Genomic DNA, 24,242 nt, shown 5'->3' on the forward strand with positions numbered 1-24,242 from the left:
AAAAGTAGCCTACTTGTTACATTTTGAATGCTTAGCAGGACAGAAAATGTATAATTCAAGCACTTATCAAGAGAACATCCCAACCTGTTAGTCCCTGCTGCCTCTGATCTGGTTGACTGATTAGAAGCACCTGCTGCTCCCAACAAATGCTGTCTTGATTTAAAAATATTTGTATCTACACACTGGAGAAAACTGAAAGGTCTGTGTATGCTATCTCTAATGCATTAAAACAACTTGATTTTCTTTTTGAGTGCAGACACAGCACACCCTTCCTCTGAATTCGCAGTTTTTACGTTGTCCCCGTGATTAGGACTCAATAAACACAAATGCTTCTTTACATGTCTGAGTGTTGGAGTGTACCCCTCGCTGTCTGTGAAAAAGAAAATGGTGCTGTCTGGATTGCTAATATAAGTCATGTGAAGTGATTTCTACTTAAGTATATTTAAAACCAAATACTTTTACTCAAGTAGTATTTTACCGGGTGATTTTAAAACTTAGGTCATTTTCTAAACTCAGCAAAAAAAGAAATGTCCTCACTGCCAACTGCATTTATTTTCAGCAAACTTAACACGTGTAAATATTTGTATAAACATAAGATTCAATAACAGACAAACTGAAAAAGTTCCACAGACATGTGACTAACATAAATTGAATGTGTTCCTGAACAAAGGGGGGGGGGGGGGGGGGGGGGTCAAAATCAAAAGTAAAAGTCAGCATCTGGTGTGGCCACCAGCTGCATTAAGTACTGCAGTGCATCTCCTCATGGTCTGCACCAGATTTGCCAGTTCTTGCTGTGAGATGTTACCCCACTCTTCCACCAAGGCACCTGCAAGTTCCTGGACATTTCTGGGGGGGATGGCCCTAGCCCTCACCCTCCGATCCAACAGGTCTCAGACGTGCTCAATGGAATTAAATTCCGGGCTCTTCGCTGGCCAGAACACTGACATTCCTGTCTTGCAGGAAATCATGCACAGAACAAGCAGTGTGGCTGGTGGCATTGTCATGCTGGAGGGACATGTTAGGATGAGCATGAATTTTGCACGCCCAATTTTTCAGTTTTTAATTTGTTAAAAAAGTTTGAAATATCCAATAAATGTCGTTCCACTTCATGATTGTGTCCCACTTGTTGTTGATTTTTCACAAAAAAATACAGTTTTATATCTTTATGTTTGAAGCCTGAAATGTGGCAAAAGGTCGCAAAGTTCAAGGGGGCCGAATACTTTCGCAAGGCACTGTATATTGCCTTGCAAAAAATAAAATCCTCTCCTCCATTGGTGAATAAGAATACATCATTTTGGGACATACACCAAAGCAAAGCGCCAGTCTGAGTCTACTGAAGGATTGGGCCTCATCAAGTAGCAAGCAATGAACATTCAAGCTGTGTTGGCTAATCTGGAAACGAATTCCACCAACATTTCCTCTTGTAGCCTAAACCTGTCATGAGCATGACAGTCAAGTCGGAGGTCAGGTGCCACACAAAATCAGTGCTGTATTGATTATGGGTTACTTTATTCCTGATTTCAGATTGTAATGACATATACAGTATACTCACAGCCGCTAATCCCACCACGAGATGCTGCCTGTCGGCGCCAAAATCCCATTCATTTTCACATCTGTTGACCATGATTACTGCCTGCTGTTGGAATGGAGTTAGATCAGAGCAGCTAGGGCGTTCCAGCTCAACGCCCCCAGGAGGAGCAATAGACTTAAAGCAGCTGTGTATTTCTTCTCAGAACCGCTAGGTGTCAATGTAATCTAATGTAGCGGTCCTGGATGCTAAAACATGCCCCCCTCAAAGCAATAAGAGGCCAACTGAAATAATAGTTTGGAACACATTTAAACCGTAAAATATAAAGGCTACAGCAATTGACTGTTTTAAACATTTTTTTTGGGGGGGGGACTATAGGGTGTCACCCCCAACACCCTAATGAACAAGCCGCCACTGATTCATACTGTACTAAATACCAGTGCGACTGCATTGTCTTACGACAGGTGTTGTCATGCTAGTGCAACCCCCGTTGCCTGAACTTCCTGTCTTGAAGAGTAATCCAACAGATCAGAGTGGACGAAGCTGTCAACGGTACGTCTGTACCCTAATCATCAGGATCTTAGAGTCAGGAGGAGAGAGATGTTCTGAAGGACTTATGTTAAACACTGGAATCTGAACAGGTTTTCACTTTATTTTCTTCACTTCTTGGTAAGGATGGAAAAACAGCATTCTGCAGAATGTTCCAAATCAGAACTAGACAGCACAAAGGAAACAGCAGATCATCCCATCGGTCACATTTTTCTGATACGTTCAGGCTTTTTTCTTTGTTCTTTTCAAATCATTCTTTGACAGAAAGTAGGAAGCTGCAAACGTCCCATTATTTACCTTCTCACAGTGAAAAACACGGACAGTTGTAATAACGACTTTCTCTTGACATAGTGTGGCATGCTTGTACCTTTAATAGTAAAGCAAGTGTTAACAGTTGTCTTATCAAAATAAGGTACAACTTTGTACCCCTCCCCTTACCAAACATCCAGGAATCTGAGGGGACATATAAACAAAACAGAAAAACAAACCAATGGGAGGGGGGGGAGAGAGAGAGATAGTCTTGAGGATACCCCTGCCTGTCAATGCAGGAACTTTGAAAGAGTGAGCCATACCCCCCTATCCCTCCCACACAATCCTCCCTAGCCCCTCACGCACTGAATTTGGCCCATGTGTATGCACAAGTGTGTGTGTGTGACAAGTCCCTGTCCACCAGAGCAAGATTTGGTCTGTGTGTTGATGCATGCATGTATGTATGTATGCATGTATGTTTAGTCCCGACAGGCAGGCCAGCAGCCACCTCAGGAGGCGTTGGTGATTGGTTTGTACTTCTTGAGGCGGGTCCACTGTCCTGTGGAGTAGTTCATCTCAAACACTGTGTCCACCAGCATGGTGGTGCTGCCCGTGCCATCTGCCTTGGGCAGGATCTCTGTGTGTTCACTCAGCTTTATCTGGATAATGTCCCCCTGCTCCGGACACGGGTTCTCTGGAGAAAGAGGGGATAGATCAGTCAGATGTTCTAGAGTGTTAAGGTAGAAGGGTTCTCTGGAGGAGGGGATATATCAGTTAGAGATTCTAGAGCAGTGGTCGCCAACCGGTCGATCGCGATCGAGGCATCTTCAAGACATTCCTAGTCGATCACCAAATATTTCTGTAGAAAAGCCAATGAACGATAAAGGCTTGCGCTCGTGATGAGCTGTTGCCGGTAGGTGCACTTGATTCAAAAATCCTGCTCGCCGTGTAAGCAAAGTGAGACAAACTCCACTGGTGGACCGGCAAATCTGTGACTAAATCGAGTGCACCTACTGCGCTGCCCAATCGGATAGCTCAAATCACCGTGACTACAGAGCTTCCATGACCCTGGCCACAGCCAAGTTTAATAGGCTACTAGCCAACGTCAGATTTAATAACTTTTAAAACCATGACCACAGAGAGACTGTCAACGAATACAGCCAAGAGCTGCTGTTTTCATGACTGCGTTCATGGTTAAGTTTATATTCAGCACTGTCACTGTTTTTATTCAACACTTACAAAATGCGCCTCTCCGTACTTCTGTTTGGGCTGCAGCTGCAATGAATGAGTAGCCAAGAATCGATAGCTCTGCTCTTTATTATTTTTAGCAGCTAGTACTGTCGATTTTTAATATTAAGGAATATTAAACATTCTCTGGTCATAGTAACAACATGAATTTGTACATGAGGCAGATGCAATGCGACTTGAGTTTCGCCATCAGGTGGAAGACGGTGTCCCCTCTCTCTGGTCACTCTCACCGGAGGAAAGGAAGGAGAGAGCAGGGACAGTGAGAGGCGGTTGGGAAAAATCATTTTGAATGGTCATCCAAGTTAGAAACTCAGGCATCTTTCTAGAGCTCTGACTTTTCGACCTGAAGACCACTGACGTGGTGATTTGACCTCGTTGACTATCAGATGCAGGTACCATCAGTCCAGTAAAATAAAAAAGCAAATTATTTCATTTCATGCTCCACAGTGCCTCAAGTGCTAAACCAACTGATCCATTATGTTATCAAACTCGAGTTTTGAAATATAATATGGTCTGATTATTAACAATATTGGCAGGCCAATCATATAGCCAATATGCTGTGATAAGGTGTTAGGGCCAACTGCCCAAACCTCATTCCTACAAAACTGTTTGCGTGAGGTTAATGTAAAATAAATACATCTCAGCAGTAGATCTCAGCTTGCTTTTTGACTGCGAAAGTGATCTTGACTCAAAGGTTGGTGACCACTGTTCTAGAGTGTTATGGTAGAAGGGTTCTCTGGAGGAGGAGGGGATAGATCAGTTAGATGTTCTAGAGTGTTATGGTAGAAGGGTTCCCTGGAGGAGGGGATAGATCAGTTAGATGTGTGCTGATATGGTAGAAGTCAGACATTTTCAACTAGCAGTGAGGGTAAGAGTGTTGGAAGGTGTGTTTGTGTACACATGAGTAAATAGCCAGTTAGGCTTAGATTTGACCCCCACCAGAGGGCTTGCACATATCCACATCCCAGTCGAACACATTACTAAATCATTACTAGTACGTTAAACTCACAGTATACGACTAGGTGGACATACTCCAGGGAATATTCATAATCCATTGCAAAAAGCAATTACTTTTTACTAAAATGAGGGAGTATTTTGCAGAAAGCAGTACAGTACCTCTGGATCCGGCCATGAAGCCCAGGATGAGTGCTTTCTCTGGTCTGGTAACCTTGTTGGCCGTCTTGAACATTTCCTGAGCAGCATACATCTGGTCTCTCTGAGGTTACACACACAGCGGCGCGGAGGTTACACACACAGCGGCGCAGAGGTTACACACACAGCGGCGCAGAGGTTACACACACAGCGGCGCAGATGTTACACACACAGCGGCGCAGAGGTTACACACACAGCGGCGCAGAGGTTACACACACAGCGGCGCAGAGGTTACACACACAGCGGCGCAGAGATTACACACACAGCGGCGCAGAGGTTACACACACAGCGGCGCAGAGGTTACACACACAGCGGCGCAGAGGTTACACACACAGCGGCGCGGAGGTTACACACACAGCGGCGCAGAGGTTACACACACAGCGGCGCAGAGGTTACACACACAGCGGCGCAGAGGTTACACACACAGCGGCGCAGAGGTTACACACACAGCGGCGCAGAGGTTACACACCACTAAGGTAGGTAAAACTACCACATACTGTACTACAATCTCCACAGTTAATGTTTGTATGTAAGCATAGCAGTCTCACATCGTAAGTAGTCCAGATTAGAAAACTCACCCAATATAATGCCTAATTCTAAGTAGAATACTAGTGTGGATATTGGAAGTCCCAATGATGCCTTGAGCCAACTCACCGTGAGCGAGAGGTTCTTCTTGGGCTGGGGCTGCTGGGGCGTGGGCGTCGGGGGCTGTGTGGTGGGGGTCTCGGGCTGTGTGGCGGTGGCGGCAGCCGGGGGGCCGTTGCTGCTGGCAGGGGTGCTGGCTGGCGTGCTGGGCGAGGCGGGAGCGGTGGGGCTGGTGGCAGTGTTGCTGGCGTTGTACATGGGCGTCCTCTGTTTGAACTGGCCCGGGAGGGTGGTGGTGGCGGCAGCGCCGGGCGTGGCCGACTCCTCAGGCTGGCGACCCGACTGCAGGGCGTCACGTCCCAAACCACCTGCGTTCGCTAGAATGAAGACCCAGTTATCGACATGAAACAATCGCTATATCACTCTGCCAATCTGAGAAGATTGGATAGGAGTAACTACAGAAAATGTGTCTGGAGTACAAGGAGTGGAATGTTAGCACAAACCGACTGATACCCAGGCTAGCCAAATGGAGGGTTACCCTGAGATCTGACTAACAGCTCTGTAGGCGTCTCTCTCACCTGGCTGTGTCTCTGAACTGGGAATGTAGGAGGAGGAGGGGACCATACTGGGGGTAGACGGCAGGTAGCTCGTAGACGGCAGAGCACTCTCGTTGTTCAACGCACCCAGTTTCTGAAACACAGGAGAAGTGGATCAATACCTCTGTATAAGTTGCATTACATTGTGTGAGTTAGTGAGTGTGTGTGAATGACGCTGAGTGAGTGAGTGTTCCTACCTGTGTAGATACCAGTCCAGCAGCATAGTCTGGTGTAGCGTTCTCCACCACAGCCTCCTCTTTAGCAGCTTTCTCCCCAGCCTCTGTTTCTGTACACACAGAGACAGGGCCATAAGTGGTTTAAGTGAAGACATTCAACTTTTCTAAACAATTTCAACTTCTCATGTCCTGAATGTTTTAGCAAATACCACTAGCACATAATCATTAATAAGAGTCAGTGAGTCTGAAGGATGGTGAGCAACAGTGAAGACTGCTAGCTAGAGGGGGATAGATGGAAATAGAAAAGGCAGTTACCCAAAGTCTTTCTTCTCCTCTTTGCCTCTCTACCAGCTCCCACCATATCCAGCTCTGAGATGTCTAACAACTAGGGAACAGAGAATAATGTGCATCAGCTTCTCTTGACACATTTGAACACACACTATGTAGGGAATAGGGTGCCATTTAGGACACAGCCCATGCCACTTGTTAAGCCCCCTTAGTCACCTTGACCCCCCTCTCCTTGCGCAGGGGTGTCCGTGCAGGGGCGATGGGTGTGCGGTTGCTGGGGGGGCTGAACATGCTGGGGGTGGTGGGGCTGCGGAACGGGGCTTTGGGGATCCCCTTCAGGGGTGCTGGAAGGAAGGGTAGAAAACATGATAACATGATCTCAGCAACCACTCAGATACCAGTGGGTATTAATCAGGTTTTCCGGTAGGAAAATGTGGCGCCGAACATTTGACTGACAGCATTTACATTGACCGGACATTTGACTGACAGCATTTACATTGACCGGACATTTGAGAAATTTACCAGACTGCATTGGATGTGTTACCCGATTAGGGCGTCCACCCACAGTGCTCAAAATGACAGAAAATCACATTTAGAGCATGGTAGTTCATCTGAACCGAACATGCAACTCAAGGATGCAATTTGAAGATGCTAGAATAACTGTCCACATTTACTTTTCCTCAGCCAACAAGACGAGTAACGAACAGCAAAATCACTAGCGTATGTCAATCTACTATCTCCCATAGTAGAAAAGTTGACCTACTCTATTTGTCAGCTTGACGTTCTGTGTGACAAAGAAATGTCCTATTCCAAAACAGACACTGGGGCAGTTGGGGCGATGGAGCCCAAATTCATACAACCAGTAGGCCTAAGATACTTTTAAAAAACCTGCTAAAAAGCAATGAATCTGACGCGACAGATCAGAACGTTTAGCTTAAGTTGATTAACTATAATTTCTTCACATCATAAAGTGCAGCTATGCACAGATACAGATTGTTTAATAGTCACATGTACAGGGTTGCAGGTGTGATGCAGGACTAAGTGAAATAAAATTATGAAAATGGTAATAAAAAAACAAATGGCACTATATACACAACTGTAGCAGTGATGAATAAAAACATCATATTGGGGTGGAGGCAGAATAAAGACCATAGGGAGAGCAACGTGACCATTAAGGGGGGTGTGGGGACCAAGTGAAATAAAAACAAAATATGTACAAAAATACATAATATACACATTAACAACTGCAACAGTGATGCACGCTATTGGGGTAAGGGGGAATGTCCATAGCAGGAGTAGCAGGGGTGGGGGAGCAGCAGGTAATGTAAGTGACCATTGACGGTGGGAAATGTCCATAGGGGGAGTAGTTGGGGCAAAATATCAAAACTAGTGGTGGATATTCAGCAGCCTGATGGTCTGAGGGTAGAAACTATTGTCCAGTCTGGCCACGTCTGAATGATTGAACAGGGCATGGTTTGGGTGGCTGGGGTCCCTGATGATCTTCTTGGCCTTCCTGTGACACCTGGTGCTTTCAGCTGCACGTATCGCCATCTAAAGAGTCCTGCGGTCCGCGGCAGTGGAGTTTCCGCACCAGGCTGTGACCCAGCCCGACAGTATGCTCTCGATGGTGCTCCTGTTGAACACGGAGGGCCCTCGGGGACAGGTCGGATTTCTTCAGCATCCTGTTTAGGAGTCTCTGTCGTGCCTTTTTCACTACGGTGTCCCAGTGGTTAGACCATTTCGGCTTCTCTGAGATATGTACGCTGAAGAATTTGAAGTTATTGACTGTCTCCACGGCGGCCCAGTTGATGGTGATGGGGGCGTGTCCAGCCTGGTTCCTCCTGAAGTCCACAAATCAGCACCTTTGTTTTGCTAACATTTGAGGGAGAGGTTGTTTACCTGGCACCATGCCGTCAGAGTGCCTACCACCTCCCTGTAGGCTGTCTCGTTGTAGTTGGTAAATCAGGCCAACTACTGTCGAGTCGTCAGTGAACTTGATGATGGAATTGGAACTCTGAGACCATGCAGTTGTGGGAATACAGGAGGGGACTGAGGACACACCCTTGTGGGGACATGTTGAGAATCAGTGTAGATGAGGTGCCTACCTTCACAACCTGGGGGCAGCCCGTCAGGAATTCCAGAATCCAGTTGCACAAGGCAATTGGCTACACGCAAATGTTCATTCCATAATGCAATTAGTGGGAAAACACTGTCAAAAGCGCACTGCACACGCGCTGCTAATATGACCAGGATTCTACTTTTGGATACTGGACATTGAAGGAAACACATAGAACATGAGAGAAATAGACTACCGGTTTCATTGGCATATGGAAGTTTTTATAAAATAATTGCCTCCATGTTTGGTCGGATTTTGAATACAGGATACTTTGAAGGTACGACATGCCCTGTTATATACAGTTAAATGTTCAGGTTTCAAACAATTAAAGGATAAGTTATTTTTTTCGCAACAAAACGGAATAAAACATTGCAAATATAACAATTTAATGTGGACAACATCTAAAAGACCTTGCATCAAAATACTGAGCTTTTCCGTTTCTAAAATGAGGCATTTTGGTGTTTTTGGAGCATGCGTTTCCTGGGGTCCCCATACTACACAACCAGGAAGCCATTTGCTGTAGCTACGTGGAATCGTTGCCATCCAAAGGTTTTTTTAACACACATTTACATTTAGAATGGTTCCACAATGATTGTGCTAATAAAAGCATGTTTCACTCCAGCAGCAACAAATGACTTGATTGAGGCACTGTAGCAGCATCTCTTGCGCTATTCATTTCAATTACAGGCTAAACCCTGGTATAAATGGTGTAAGTGCTCATAGGCTTAGTCTTGGCAACAACAAGAAGTGTGTCAAACTCACTGGTGGTGTCCATCTTCTTGACCAGGCCTCTTCCTTTGGCGTGGAAAGGCACTCCCGCTGTCTTCTTCAGCTGTTGAGCCGTCTCTGTGGCTGAAAACACAATAACAATGAGCCAATTAACAACGAGTATTAAATCAGTGAACATTGTAGCATAACATTTAGCAACAGAAAACATTTTTAAACTAAAATTTTCAAATGGACCAATTCCAGTAGGTCCTTCTTCGTTTCATCCTGTTTGCTTCCGTTAGGCTCCTAGTGAATACACCCAAGGGTGCTGTTCATTAGGCACCTGACAGAAGAAAACTGACAAACAGGGAGGGACTACATTAACTTGTCCAATAAGAAACACTCATGTTTGTTTTCCAGCGAGTGCCGCAATGAACATGAGTCATGACCTTTCATCAATGTGACAAAAAGACCATTCAACTTTATGTAAAATTAGCACAAAGGAGAGGAGACCTGAAACACGGGGAGGCATTTCAAGAGTCTAAAGTGGCTTCCTTATCTCATCTGCTTTCCTTCATCTGCACTAATAACAGTAAATGGACAGGAGGGGGACTTGATCCCAGATCAGCACTACTAATCTGAGACGTTCGATACATTTGTCCCCAGATGAAGATGCGGAGATTGAGGTGAAGAGACGAGGTGGCCATTTTAGACTCTTGTCATGTACCCTTGGATGGAGTGAAGTGTCTTATCTTACATTTCTGCAGCAGCTCTGCCCTGAGCGTGGCACTCTTGGGCTTCCTCTTCAGCTGGAAGTGTTTGACGGGGGGCGTGAGTGGGCCCACCAGCGTGGTCAGGGCGCTCTTGTTCAGGTACTGGCACTCCAGAGGGAGCATGGCTGACGCCTCACACTCACTCACTGCAGGGAGGAGAGCAATCAAAAGCATTTATTTTCTTGTTTATTACATCTCTAAATGGATCTTGAAAGCTTAATTAAGCCCTTTTTACATCAGCAGCTGACAGTGTTTTTACAGTTACTCAACCTAGACCCCAGAGAGCAAGCGAAAGCTGTTAGTACACATGCCTGTCTGCATCATGCTATAACCAACCAGTACCACAGGTGATAAATAAAAAGTGCATAATGACAAGTAGTCTAGAGCTCAGCAATTCACCGCTCATGTACTGAATACAAAAAACGATTCTCCACTCTGATACATGACCAATCAACAGGTGATTGTAGAGCAGCACCAACATGCTGGAAAATGTATCCTATTTGAAATAGGCACAAAAAAACAAAAAAAACATTTTCCTAAATCATTCATTCGTGACAACGCTAGAACCATGAACCTCAATGACTCCTGCTGTTCTCATTTTCCCCCTTGACTAGTGACTCCTGACATATTGTAGTGTACCCACCTTTCTCCCGGAGCTCCCCCAGGATGTCCTGTACATTGGGGTTCTGCTCCTCCAGGTCCAGGTTGAGGGAGCCCGTCTCAGGGAAGGACTTTAGGATGTCTGCCACCATCAGTACCCAGGGCTCAGAGTCCACCGTGGCCAGCTGGATGATCTCGGACAGGGCCTCCTTCATCTGCACAGATAAGGTCAGGGAGGTTGTGGGAGTGTGGAGGGCAAGATTCAAAAACTATTGTCCAATCTTGTGGAATGGTAATGTGTTTTTAGGCTTTACATGCATGCATGGCTCACAGTAGGCCTTAAGCAGTTTATACAAATGGTATAGAACAAGGTATGGAAATAAACTGAACCTAGAATCTCCATGGGGCAGAGTGTGTAGGGGCAGAGGGTGGATATGGAGGTTAGAGCAGGGAACGGAATTCGAATATATGTATGTATGTATGTATAAAACACCTGGACACTCGCCAACTACACCACCAGTTGAGGCTCCTCAGAGGAGGATAGAGAGGACCAACCTCCTCAGTGAATTTCATACAATTTAAACATTCCAAAAGTTAAACATTTTTGATAACTACACTAAATATGTTCACGTCACCAAATTATTTATTAAAACACACTGTTTTGCAATAAAGTCTACAGCAGCCTCAACAGCACTCTGTAGGGTAGCACCATGGTGTAGCCAGCTAGCTTCCGTCGTCTTCTGGGTACATTGACTTCAATACAAAACCTAGGAGGCTCATGGTTCTCACCCCATTCCATAGACTTACAAAGTAATTATGACAACTTCCGGAGAACATCCGCCAACCTATCAGAGCTCTTCCACCAAATCAAAGGATCAGAGAATGAATCTAGTACTGAAACTACAACTAGCTAGCAGTTTAGTGCATAACATGTGGTGAGTAGTTGACTCAGAGAGGAAAAAGACAATAGATGAACTTTTGAACAAATGTATTTATTTAAAAAAAAAAATGAACTTAGCTAGCAAATGCAGCTAGCTAGTTTAGCCTACTCAAACAGATGGACTTTAGGAAAAAAAACTATTGTCCAATCTTGTGGAATGTTAATGTGTTTTTAGGCTTTACATGCATGGCTCACAGTAGCACTGCCTGGAACTCACAGTAGCACTGGAACTGGTACGTTTTTGGTTTTACTCATTTATTGCCACCTGGTGTAAGCGCTAAACTGCTTACTGACTATACACTAACGTTAGTGCATGATTGAAGTAGGTTTACTAATGCTCTGTTAGCTATGCTGACTTTAGCTAATATATATATTTTTTTTTATTTAACTAGGCAAGTCAGTTAAGAACAAATTCTTATTTTCAATGACGGCCTAGGAACAGTGGGTTAACTGCCTGTTCAGGGGCAGAACGACAGATTTGTACCTTGTCAGCTCGGGGGTTTGAACTTGCAACCTTCCGGTTACTAGTCCAACGCTCTAACCACTAGGCTACGCTGCCGCCCCATATGGTGACAACGAGTGTTTAGCGGCTGTGTTTAGCAGTTATCATATGGTTTGGCTTGGAAAGTTTTTTTCGGCTGGTCACATACAGCTGATGCATTGAAGTCCACAAACGAAGGGAAAAGGTGAGAGGAGGCGAGCGCATAGATGCCAGAAGGAATACAATGTGGCTGCTATGAAAGTGAACTGGGTTTACACGTGATCAGGGGTGTATTCAATCCACCGATTCTGTTGAAAACATTTATTAAACGGAAGCAAACGGAACAAAACGGGGATAAACGTACCTGAATCTGTCCAATAGAAACTCTTGTTTGCACCTGTTGGACTAATGATTACACCCTAGGTAAGCTAGATGCACGCAAGAGTGTGCAAGGCAGTATTGAATGTGTCACTGTCTGTCCATGCTTCACTGTCTGTCACCTCATTTCTCTCGACCTATGTCCACCTACGTTGTAAACTTTCATTCATTGTCTAGGTTGTAGCAACCTCATGATGGGTATAGGGAAAATTTTTGTATCATGTAGTATCCTAAATCAATTTGACATTGATCTGGGTGAATGGAATATGAATGGCAGTCATCCAATATGCTGTAATAGAAATAAGGCCAAACGAATAAAAAATAAAAATCATCATCATAAACGGCACCGACCGCCACTGTACTCTACTCTTGCCATATAGAGAGTGTACTGACTTTCTGTTTCCTGGCCTGGTGTGGTGGGCTGTCAATTGCCTTACAAGGCCATCATTGGGAGGCCCTTAAACCTAGGTTCCAAGCTCAGCAGGCTGCAGTGCAGGGGACTTCATGGCCTCCATCATAGATGGACAAGGCCAGGCGCATCATAGAGAACCCTGCACACAATCTGGTCCAATGTTTTGAGCTGCTGTCCTCCAGAAGGAGATATAAGGTCCCACTGTTCAGCAAGAATAGGAGCAAGGCAAGTTTCATTACATCAGCCACCAGGCTGCTGAACAGTGGGCATAGGCCCAATATATGGTCGGACAGAAGGCTGCAGGGACTGTGAATGTGTGCGTTAAGCTATATATATATATAAAAAAAGGCAGCATTTAAACTGCCAGCCCAATTCTGATCTTTTATCCACTAACTGGTCTAATCAGATCAGCTCTGATAAAATTCTGATTAGTGGAAAAAAGTATCTTAATTGGGCTGCCTATGTAAACGCAGCCCTATTAACTTTCCAGTGTTTTTGTGTATTTGTATTCTGATCGCACAAAATTAATTTCCATGTAAATGAACAATAAGGTATATTCAATCGTACATAGAAGCTACAACTTCTGTGGTGCAGAATGTCAACCAGAGCTGACTCCATTGGATGAAACTTAGGAGTGCAAAGAACTTTGGACTAATTTTTAGATAATATATGACAGGAGATACTGATTTTGTTATGGTCAAAAAATGGAAGTGACAAGTCTAACTGTATAGCCTACATGTAGCTAATTCAATCGCTTACCGGTATTAATCACGGAAATAGAATGGGTAAACAAAGCAATGTCGAGATATTTTATGGAATGCACCTGGTTTACAACACCGGTTGTGGACCAGTTGAGATTTATTTAACAAAGCTTAATAGAAAGTTTAACTGTTGATAGCTGATTTAAAATAGAGCAACAACTATTTCAAAGGCCATCTCCCACTAGTTTGTAATTGTGATCTAGCTAGCTCGCTGGTTACGCCCTCCAAAATGGCACTACCTGGCAGTCCAATCCAAAATTAAATCTAGAATTCGCAACAAAGCCTCCTTCACTCATGCTGCCAAACATACCCTCGTAAAACTGACTATCCTACCGATCCTTGACTTTGGCGATGTCATTTACAAAATAGCCTCCAACACTCTACTCAGCAAATTGGATGGAGTCTATCACAGTACCATCCGTTTTATCACCAAAGCCCCATATACTACCCACCACTGTGACCTGTATGCTCTCGTTGGCTGGCCCTCGCTTCAAATTCGTCGCCAAACCCACTGGCTCCAGGTCATCTATAAGTCTTTGCTAGGTAAAGCCCCGCCTTATCTCAGCTCACTGGTCACCATAGCAGCACCCACCAGTAGCATGCGCTCCAGCAGGTATATTTCACTGGTCATCCCCAAAACCAATTCCTCATTTGGCCGCCTTTCCTTCCAGTTCTCTGCTGCCAATGACTGGAACGAATTGCAAAAATCACTGAAGCTGGAGACTCATATCTCCCTCACTAACTTTAAGCATCAGCTGTCAGAACAGCTTACAGATCATTGCATCTGTACATAGCCCATCTATAAATAGCCCACCCAACTATCTCATCCCCATATTGTTATTTATTTATTTGCTCCTTTGCACCCTAGTGCACATTCATCTTCTGCACATCTATCACTCCAGTGTTTAATTGCTAAATTGTAATTATTTCACCACTATGGCCTATTTATTGCCTTACCTCCCTAATCTTACCTCATTTGCACACACTGTATATAGACGTTTCTATTGTGTTATTGACTGTAGGTGTATTTATTCCATGTGTATCTCTGTGTTTGTGTCGCACTGCTTTGCTTTATCATGGCCAGGTCGCAGTTGTTCTCACCTGGCCTACCTGGTTAAACAAAAGGTGAACTAAAATATATAAAAAAAAAAAAAGCGAAACTGACAAAACTCTGACAAGTTCAGCATTTCAATGATTATCAGACAAATCAGATTACAAATACGACTACACTACAAACAGGTCCAATGCTACATTTTAGGTTAGCTAACTAAAGTGGTGTTTATGAAAAGAAGGCATGTGCATTAGGTAAACAAAACAGAAAACATACGACTGGACAAAATTAGCCTATCCGCGATAGTTAGCTACCTCCGGTATGTAGACACTTACCTACACAGCTGACGTTAGCAGCTATCTAGCTAACCAAGGAAGCGATCGATGCGGACTGCTGGCTATCGGTGGTTTAACTTGAGTAGAGAACACTGTAATGAATGATGTTGACTGTCTGCATCGCCATATCTGCGGCTAACGAGCTAAGTATACATTTGAAACAGCTTGTAAGCATGGTGTCCATTGACGTTACAACTATACTTCCCGCTCAGGAAACATCAGCTAGAAACTCGGTCAAGGCTGCCTGTTGCATAATCCCATCTAAACTAGCTACCTAGTGCTCAATCAGTCATGTCAACTCGCGTAACGTTACCCACCTCGTCAACAGTCCGCCTGGGAAGATGCAGCATCCCTAGCAATAGTTTTAGCTTAACTGGAGGCGACAAACTCGAAAAACACAACCGTATATTGTCGATAACTGAAACGGTGAGGAGTGAAGCAATACTAGAAGGCGCCCAAAGCTCGTCTGTTGATCCTAGTTTATTATGGAGCCACAGACCGGTGTCGCTGTCCTTCATCGACGCCATCTTGGAAAAAGAAGTGTATTGAGTTCGGGCATTTTAACAGGCTACCTAAGAAAACAGAACTGTTAGGACCCACCCACATGTTCATATCGGGGAGAGCAAAATATACTCACCTCTCTCTTACCTGTCCTCAAAAAATATTATTTTACAGGGCCTTTTGAAATAATTACTTTACAGAACACTTGAGTTGTACAACAGCATTGCATTTATTTACCATTCATTTCGCGTGTTAGAGTTATGCAACTAAATAATTTCTTTAAATCGACAGGCCTGTAGGAATATTATTGTACAACAATTACTGTATCTCAAATCAAATGTTATTTGTCACATACACATGCTTAGCAGATGTTAATGCGAAGTGTAGCGAAATGCTTGTGCTTCTAGTTCCGACCATGCAGTAATAACCAACGAGTAATCTAACCTAACAATTTCACAACTACCTTATACACACAAGTGTAAAGGTATGAAAAATATGTACATAAAGATATATGAATGAGCGATGGCCGAACGACATATGCAAGATGCAGTAGATGGTATCGAGTACAGTATATGCATATGAGATGAGTAATGTAGGGTATGTAAACATTATATTAAGTGGCATTGTTTAAAGTGGCTAGTGATCCATTTTTTTTTACATCTTTAAGGTTATGCAACTAAAGATGCTAAAATTAGTGCTGTGATTAAATTAGCCTATAAGACATGTGACCAACATAGCGAACCAGAGAGGCCAACATTTCATTTGCAATGAATAAAACAATTTAGCATCATTTTACGTGTTTTTGGGAGGGACAATCCGTTCAGAGGGTTTTATACGCATGCGCTTTCTGTCCATCGAATTCATATTCAACACAATCGTCTCTTCATTATCACACACAGTGAGTAGGCCTAGATTTGAATGCTTCTGTAACCGATGTGAAATGGCTAGCTATTTAGCGGGGTGCGCGCTAATAGCGTTTCAATCGGTGACGTCACTCTCTCTGAGCCCTTGAGGTAGTTGTTCCCTTTGCTCTGCAAAGCCGCGGCTTTTGTGAAGCTATGGGTGACGATGCTTCGTGGGAGGCAGTTGTTGATGTGTGCAGAGGGTCCCTGGTTCGATATATAAACATATATATATAAATGTGTGTATGTAGGCCTATATAATGGTGTGAAATAAACAGTATATGTTATATAGGATGAAATAGACAATATGTACAGTAAGTTATATAGGATGAGTCTTGAATAAAATTAAGTATGTATATGCATATGAAGTGGGTAAAACAGTAGGCCTATGTAAACATGTATTTTTTTATTTATAAATTGAACTTTTATTTAACTAGGCAAGTCAGTTAAGAACAAATTATTATTAACAATGACAGTCTACACCGGCCAAACCCGGACGACGTTTGGCCAATTGTGCGCCGCCCTATGGGACTCCCAATCACCGCCGGTTGTGATACAGCCTGGATTCAAACCAGGGTGTTTGTCGTGATGCCCATAGTACTGAGATGCGGTGCCTTAGACCGCTGCGCCACTTGGGACCCCTAGTGAGTCTTTTGCTGAGCAAACATAGCCTACAGTCGTTTTCATCTAGCCTACCAATTTCGTAATATGATAGCTGCCTATCCTAAAGTTTCAAAGGCTGAAATTCGCTCTCTCCGTTTGCCAGGTCTTCCTCTGGACATGATGCACCGCAGTATGGCATCGAGCGGCTATTTGAAAGCGGTGATGCTGCTCTTAGCCGTGCAGCTGCTGTCTTTTAGGCCAGGTTTTGGCGAGCAGGAGACGGGGAAGGCAATACCCGCAGAAAGTAAGTGGTGTTTTATTTAATAGGTTTTATTGTATTTGTTCTTTTTGCAAATACACACAATGAGCGTTTGTTACTGTTGTGTGGATGACTATTGTGCATAGATAGAAAAAAATGTAAGATTTATTAGATCTACACAAAATCAAATCTGATTGCCTAATCGATAGTTTACCAATTGAGAACAGCCATTGATTGATGAAGTGTAGCAGCATATAAGGTATTACTTGTAAATCTAAAAGTCTTCAGATATTGATTTTGTTTTCACAAATGCAGTAGCCTATATATAATTAATCATACTGAACACTATTATTGTATTTTGTCTCATTGTCTTGCAGGACGTCCCTGTGTGGACTGCCATGCATTTGAATTCATGCAGAGGGCACTGCAAGACCTCAAGAAGACTGCTTTCAAGCTCGATGCCCAGGTAACAGTTCCTATCCCTCTCTGTTTCAGTTACACCTTATGTTACATTGTAATTATTCTTGTAAGTACAGTGTAAAGACTATTGCATATACTCAGTGCTTGAAGTGGGCTGGAGCTGTCCACCTCCAATTTGTCTATAGATTGAGAACTGGCACCTGATATAGAATAGGCTATTGGCTTTATTATGTTATGAGTACCACCATCTAAACGAAGACTTCCAGCTCCCAAAATGAGTACCAGTACCTATTTCATTCCACTTCAACCACTGATCAGTGGCGTGTCCAGTACATCTTCAATGGAGTGGCCAAGGTGGGGCACAGACCCAGTTTAGCGGGGCCATAACATATAAATTTGAGTCTTTTAGCAGATGCTCTTATCCAGAGTGAGTTACAGGAGGAACTAGGGTTAAGTGCCTTGCTCAATGGCACATCGGCAGATTTTTAACCTAGTCATTAAGAACCTTAATCGATGGAAGGTGGATTTTGATCTATAATTATGATGGTGCAATGCATTAAATGCTTCAGCTTAGGTTTGAGATATTTCCCTGTTCAAGTAAATCATAAATTAATTTCAAAATCTTGTTAGAGTGTTTGCATTCAAGCTCAGTATTTTTTTTTACCCATACAACAGTAAGTTCACTTAATGTGCCATCCAGAGTGTGAATTATACCGTGATATTCATGGGGTCTCTATTTTTTAACAGGATATTTTTTTTTAAATAGAAGGTTAAGTAGGTTACCTGCGTACGCTTGTCTACTCTGAAATAAGTCCAGCATCCGAAAGAGTGGATTGTGCACCTGCCATTTGAATGGAAAGGGATATCTTTGACAAACACCATAAGTGTAATGACATTCAGCCTACAAAGGGGCGTGGAAACATGGATGCCAACAGAACCCAGTCAACATAAAAATAAATTAAATGATTTCTCATTCTTGTCTAGCCGTGTTTCATAAGTTTCCTTCAATTTGCAAGAGGCCGAATCTTTCATCAGAGAAAGCGTCAAACAGCGCCCCTCTGTCTTAGTATCTGTAGTACACACATCTGATGGTGTCTGGCCAAAAATAATATGACATGTCATACTCTTTTTGGCCAGACACCATCAGATATGTACATGGGTTAAACATACTGTTTCACTTGCTCGGATGCTTTCTCCAGTGAGATTTCTAAGTCTTGCTGTCGTCGTCCGTCTTGGTCAAAAGTTCCTCTGTACAGTTTCTCTATAAGTTGCCTGCCGTTGTGCCCTTGAGCAAGGCACTTAACCCCTTACAATTGCTCCAGAGGCGCTGCACTGCGGCTGACCCATTGCTTCCAACCCCGCGGGTGTGTGTGTCTCGGGGGGGGGGAGTTGGATTGTGAGCGTAAAGACACATTTCCGTTCTCTATAAGTTAATGGACAAAGTAATGTGTTAGTCTTGTTTAGAAGGTTTACTCAGACTGGTGCTCACTAACATGGCATTGCCTCTATTTCTTCCTAGACTGAGACCCTGGCGTTGAGGGCAGTGAGGCGAGCCTTGTGTGGATGCACGCCCACTAATACCCTGCACTGAGTTAAGTAGTGATGTGCCCTCACCATGGCAACCGACTCCACACCCACTATTACTGGACACCTTCTTTAAACTGCCTGGACTAGACAGATGTCTCTGAGCCTTCTTCTATGGAATATTGTAAAAAAAAAAAATTAAATAATTTGTACAACATGCACTTTATTTTCTTTGCTAACATATCAGATATTATATTGCAGTGGTTTAATTGTAATTTGAATATAATATTTTATTTGATGAGTTCAGAAAACCAGCAATGCGTTACTATGTCATGTTTGGCAAAGCAAACTACACCTCATGTCCCTCTTGGTCATATGTGAGGTTTTGAAACACAAATCTAGATAATTTTAGGTAGTTCTGTAAGTACATTCAATGAACAGATATCTTTATAAAATGTGTGGCAAAATATCAGTGATCTTCAAGATAATTCACATATACACCTGGCAGCGGTCTTGAATTCAAAAGAGCTGGTAATTCATAATAACACCCGTATCATTTTAAGAAAGTGTCTTGGAAAGTGTTTTTATAGTCATGGGAACACCAGGCTTCAGAATAAGTGTTCTTTTTAGTTCTCTGTGGTACCATACATCCTTTGCTGCATGAATATAAGGTATATGAGACCTACACTCATCTCCATCAGTTATAACAAATGTCATTTGATCACACTTTTATTGCTGAGAATTTTCCTGCAGATGAGCTTTGTGATTTGCATCCATTCACTGAAAACCCACAGTTATATAGATTTTGTTTTATTTAACTAGGCAAGTCAGTTACGAACAAATTCTTATTTACAATGACGGCCTACCCCGGACGACACTGGGCTAATTGTGCGCCGCCCTATGGGCCTCCCAATCACAGCCAGATGTGATGCAGCCTGGATTCAAACCAGGGACTAAAGTGACACCACTTGCACTGAGATGCAGTGCCTTAGACCGCTGCGCCACTCGGGAGCCCGACAGTATTGCACTTTCCATGAAGCCTACTTTTGGACAGCTAATAGCCTAACCACCGATAATGCAACCTTATGGACTAAACATTCAAATCCTGTTTTGCGGAATTTTTTTGCTTTGACAGTACAGGTCAAATTAGGATCCTACCACCATTTGAACATGCAGCACAGCACATCTCCTTCGCATAGAGTTGATCAGGCTGTTGATTGCAACCTGTAGAATGTTGTCCCACTCCTCTTTAATAGTTGTGCGAAGTTGCTGGATATTGGCGAGAACTGGAACATACTGTTGTGCACGTCGATCCAGAGCATCCCAAACATACTCAACGGGTGACATGTCTGGTGAGAAAACAGGCCATTGAAGAACATTTTCAGCTTCCAGGAATTGTGTACAGATCCTTGCAACATGAGGCTGTGCATTATCATGCTGAAATATGAGATGTTGGCGGTGGATGAATGGCACTACAATGGGCCTCAGGATCTTGTCACAGTATATCTGTGCATTGAAATGACCATTGAAAATTGCAATTGTGTTTATTGTCCGCAGCTTATGCCTGCTCATACCATAACCCCACCATGGGACGTTCTGTTCACAATGTTGACATCAGCAAAGCACTCGCCCACACGACGTCATACACGTGGTCTGCGGTTGTGAGGCCGGTTGGACACACTGCCAAATTGCTAAAACGTTGTTCGAAACGGATTATGGTAGAGAAATGGACATTCAATTCTCTGGCAAAAAATTTGGTGGGCATTCCTGCAGTCAGCATGCCAATTGCGCGCTCCCTCAAAACTTGAGACATCTGTGGCATTGTGTTGTGTGACAAAACTGCACATTTTAGAGTGGCCTTTTATTGTCTTCAGCACAAGGTGCACCTGTGTAATGATCATGCTGTTTAATCAGCTTCTCAATATGCCACACCTGTCAGGTGGATGGATTATCTAGGCAAAATAGAAATACTCACTAACAGGGATGTAAACAAATTTGTGCACAAAATTGGAGAGAAATAAGCCTTTTGTGCGTATGGAACATTTCTGGGATCTTTTTTTTCAGCGCATGAAATATGGTATGAAGGCAATTTGTAATCCAATTCCAAACTTACCTTGAGGCCACAGGTATGTGATGACGTACTCAGACACATTTCCAAAGCAACCAAGGAACAGGGAATCCAAAGCTCCGATAGTGTAAAAACATACATTTATTTTCCAAACTAAAGGTCATTTCATTGGCAATATTCCATCAACGAACAAAGTCGAAGCGATCAGTTTTCAACTCCAAACAAAAGGTATAGACTAGTAGCAGCTTTCTTAGTATCGTAGTGCAAAAAAACTGTAAGGTAGCTCCATACCTGAGGCCTTGTAGACCCCTACTGCAAAAAAACCCAAATAGGTAAAGGGAAGGGGAACATGGGGAAAAAAGGGGTGTGCCCAGGAAATGCTCCATAATGCTTTTAAATACCCATGTTAATCATAATAGAAAACCAAAAACTCCAACTATACTCCATAATTCATAACGCTATATTTATAGTTGTATAAATGGACTAAAACAATATATTTAACACAAGTAAAGAAAATGGGGATTTGGCTCCAACACATGGGACCACGGCTGGTCCGCTCATTAGGTAGGCAAATTGACAAGGGCAGCATTTTCTGAGCTAAACTGATCAAGACACACCTCAAACAACAACACATAAAACCTCACATAATTCTGCCCAAAAACAATGTCTCTCAACCAGTGACATATGGGCTCTCTAGGTGAGGGCTGATGTCGTTAAGCATTGCCCACTTTGTCAAAGGCAGGGGGGGAAAATATTTAGCTTGTCCATTCCCAGCGCCTCTCCAGGGTGCTGTTGGAGAGATGCATCTCTCCAGTGCCACACCAACTTTCAGTAAAAAAATGTATCTAACATAAATCATGTAGCAGATAGAGAATATGCCAGAAAGAGTATGTGGCCCTTTCTGTAGCCTACAGGCTGGAGATCAAATGTATGAAGATGTAGGATAATTTTACATCATGTAATTTTCTCCGATCAAATAGGCTAATAACCTAAATGGCACTCAATCAATTAAAAATGAGCTGTCATGTTAACAACATATCCTAATAACAGGACAGGTCAAAGTCAAATGGACAATATGGAATGAACAATCACAACTGTTCTCCAGGAGTTTCACCCGATTGTCATCATCAGTGGTTTGAAGTTTATATCCATAAATTTGACCGGCTGATCATAGCGAAAAATAAAATACTTCTACATGTCCCACTGTGTAAACACATTACAAATAGGCTCGTGATAAATCCAGATAAAGTTAAGTAACTCTGATATTCAAAGATGAAATCGCCAAATTGATTAGTCACAGGAATCAGGACTAATAAAACCAACACAACGGCCTGTTTTATAAATGGTGGGCCTACCACATGGAGGGGCATTCATAAAATTCGATGGCGGGTGACATGGTAGGCCACACCCCAGTAAGCACGAGCCGACGTCTTTAAGACGTTTTTTTTGGTCCTGTCCGGACATCGTTTTTTGGTGTTTTACAAATGGTTTGCCACATAGATGGGCATTCATAAAATTCTATTTCGGTCATGACTGTAGGCTACACCCCTGTAAGCATGGACTGACTCCGAAGCCTTTTGGACGTCTTTTGGGAGCTTACACCTGCTTACACCTGTCAAATTCTCTCAGATCTCCACAAGTGCATAGGGCTTAGGGATCGATTTGGGATTGGGCCACAGTTCCCATTCATGCATTAGAGGCTCAGTATTTCATTGTCTGACAGACAACCCCAGCAGCAGAAGAACATTTGATAATCAACCCATTTGTGTGTGTATGTGTGTGTAATGTATACCAGTGTGGGTGTGTTAGGGAGTTTTGCTTGTTATAGATACTGCACAAGCCTGCCCATCAGCGCTAGTGGCAGAGACGCAATTATTATCCTGCGTCCTAAATGGCACCCTACTCCCTATGTGGTGCACTACGTTTGACCATAGGCTCTGTTCAAAAGTAGTGCACTATATAGGAAATAGGGGGTCGTTTGGGACATATCCTGTGTGTAATAGGACCGATTTCTCCCCTGCAGAGAATAGGTGCTGTTCGTCACACTTTATCAACTACTATCAGGCTAAACAAGGCCACACTCTCTTGGTGTGTGGTGTGTGTTTATGTGTGGTGTGTGTGGGACAGTGACTTGTAATTTCTGTCTGATGCAATGTCCTTGGTCTACTGATATTTTTATACATAACTAGATTCAGGGGCGCAACCTTGGTTTCAGAAGTTTAAAAATCCAGTCGGCTAAACACTCAAAACAGCCTACCCAGCCACTCTGTCCAAAAGCACACTGTTGCCTCGTTTTGTGTCACATTCCAATGATAAAACTGGGGGGGGGGGGGGGGGCAAAAATACAATTTCAGAATGTTGGGGGGGGGGGGGGGGGGGGGGGCATGTTCCCACCGGCCGCAGTGAAAGTTGCTCCCCTGACTAGATTCTAAAAAGAGAATCATGGTTATTAAGTGATCATGATCGACATTATTATTACATAGAATTAAGAGGCAGCATTTTATTTAAAACTCTGTAACCATGCCTCTCCTCATAGGGTGTCTGAATAGACTACTCAGCTTGGAATGAGACCCCAGGCAATCTATCTAATCTAATCTATCAAACGCCAATCAAAAACAATGACTGTCTCAGATCACACAGCAGCAGTTGAGGAGACACTGACTGCTTCAATTCTTCTTTTTATAAGAAACATGAATTTGTTGAAAATTCCAAATTGTTTGCGTAGCCAATTTACACACAGCTCTGACACGCACACTTATCCCACCAGTCCCCAAATCCAGAACAAATTCAAGAAAGCATACAGTGTTATATATAGCCAGTATTGCATGGAACTCCCTTCCATCTTATATTGCTTAAATGAACACAACGCCTCTCCCCTATTTGACCTAGATAGTTTGTGTGTATGTATTGATATGTAGGCTACATATGCCATTTTTAAATTGATGTAGTTCATTCCATGTGCTGTTCTTGTCTATTAATGTTCTGTATTATGTCATGTTATGTCATGAACCCCAGGAAGAGTAGCTGCTGCTTTCACAA

At 43.3% G+C, this 24,242-nt stretch overlaps 2 protein-coding genes across 4 annotated transcripts; one reads left to right on the forward strand and one right to left on the reverse strand.

Moving 5' to 3' along the window:
• Positions 1–2,425: 2,425 nt before the first annotated feature.
• LOC110531619 (negative elongation factor A) lies at positions 2,426–15,486 on the reverse strand. 3 transcript variants are annotated; one of them, XM_021614919.2, is made up of 11 exons: positions 15,244–15,486; positions 10,612–10,783; positions 9,953–10,114; positions 9,250–9,339; positions 6,588–6,715; positions 6,399–6,468; positions 6,105–6,193; positions 5,890–6,001; positions 5,381–5,688; positions 4,691–4,790; positions 2,757–3,020 (listed from the first exon to the last, which is right to left on the reverse strand). In XM_021614919.2, the coding sequence occupies exons 1-11, from the start codon at positions 15,451–15,453 to the stop codon at positions 2,836–2,838; spliced, it is 1,626 nt and encodes a 541-aa protein (XP_021470594.1). In that variant the 5' UTR covers positions 15,454–15,486; the 3' UTR covers positions 2,757–2,835. The 3 variants fall into 3 exon arrangements, with proteins under 3 accessions (XP_036843342.1, XP_021470594.1, XP_036843341.1); XM_036987446.1 differs by lacking the exon at positions 15,244–15,486 and adding an exon at positions 14,927–15,192; XM_036987447.1 differs by lacking the exon at positions 4,691–4,790 and having other exon boundaries at positions 2,426–3,020; positions 15,244–15,453.
• A 503-nt stretch (positions 15,487–15,989) lies between these two features.
• On the forward strand, positions 15,990–19,352 carry LOC110533002 (neuropeptide-like protein C4orf48 homolog). Its single transcript, XM_021617139.2, has 3 exons — positions 15,990–17,236; positions 17,569–17,657; positions 19,131–19,352. Exons 1-3 carry the CDS (start codon positions 17,038–17,040, stop codon positions 19,200–19,202), a joined length of 360 nt encoding a protein of 119 aa, XP_021472814.1. The 5' UTR covers positions 15,990–17,037; the 3' UTR covers positions 19,203–19,352.
• Positions 19,353–24,242: the final 4,890 nt, after the last annotated feature.

Source organism: Oncorhynchus mykiss, chromosome 9, assembly GCF_013265735.2.
Source record: "Oncorhynchus mykiss isolate Arlee chromosome 9, USDA_OmykA_1.1, whole genome shotgun sequence".
Taxonomy (NCBI): Eukaryota; Metazoa; Chordata; class Actinopteri; order Salmoniformes; family Salmonidae; genus Oncorhynchus; species Oncorhynchus mykiss.

What these genes read in the sequence shown, in the direction of transcription:
- LOC110531619 (XM_021614919.2), bottom strand. Translation starts at nt 15,453, where the DNA reads ATGGCGTCGATGAAGGACAGCGACACCGGTCTGTGGCTCCATAATAAA. An exon ending in CAAGAAGATGGACACCACCA is followed by an intron (nt 6,716 to 9,249) that starts GTGAGTTTGACA and finishes CCTTCCTTCCAG; the next exon opens with CACCCCTGAAGGGGATCCCC. An exon ending in CAGTTCAGAGACACAGCCAG is followed by an intron (nt 5,689 to 5,889) that starts GTGAGAGAGACG and finishes TCTTCATTCTAG; the next exon opens with CGAACGCAGGTGGTTTGGGA.
- LOC110533002 (XM_021617139.2), top strand. Translation starts at nt 17,038, where the DNA reads ATGATAGCTGCCTATCCTAAAGTTTCAAAGGCTGAAATTCGCTCTCTC. An exon ending in GAAGGCAATACCCGCAGAAA is followed by an intron (nt 17,237 to 17,568) that starts GTAAGTGGTGTT and finishes ATTGTCTTGCAG; the next exon opens with GACGTCCCTGTGTGGACTGC. An exon ending in CTTTCAAGCTCGATGCCCAG is followed by an intron (nt 17,658 to 19,130) that starts GTAACAGTTCCT and finishes ATTTCTTCCTAG; the next exon opens with ACTGAGACCCTGGCGTTGAG.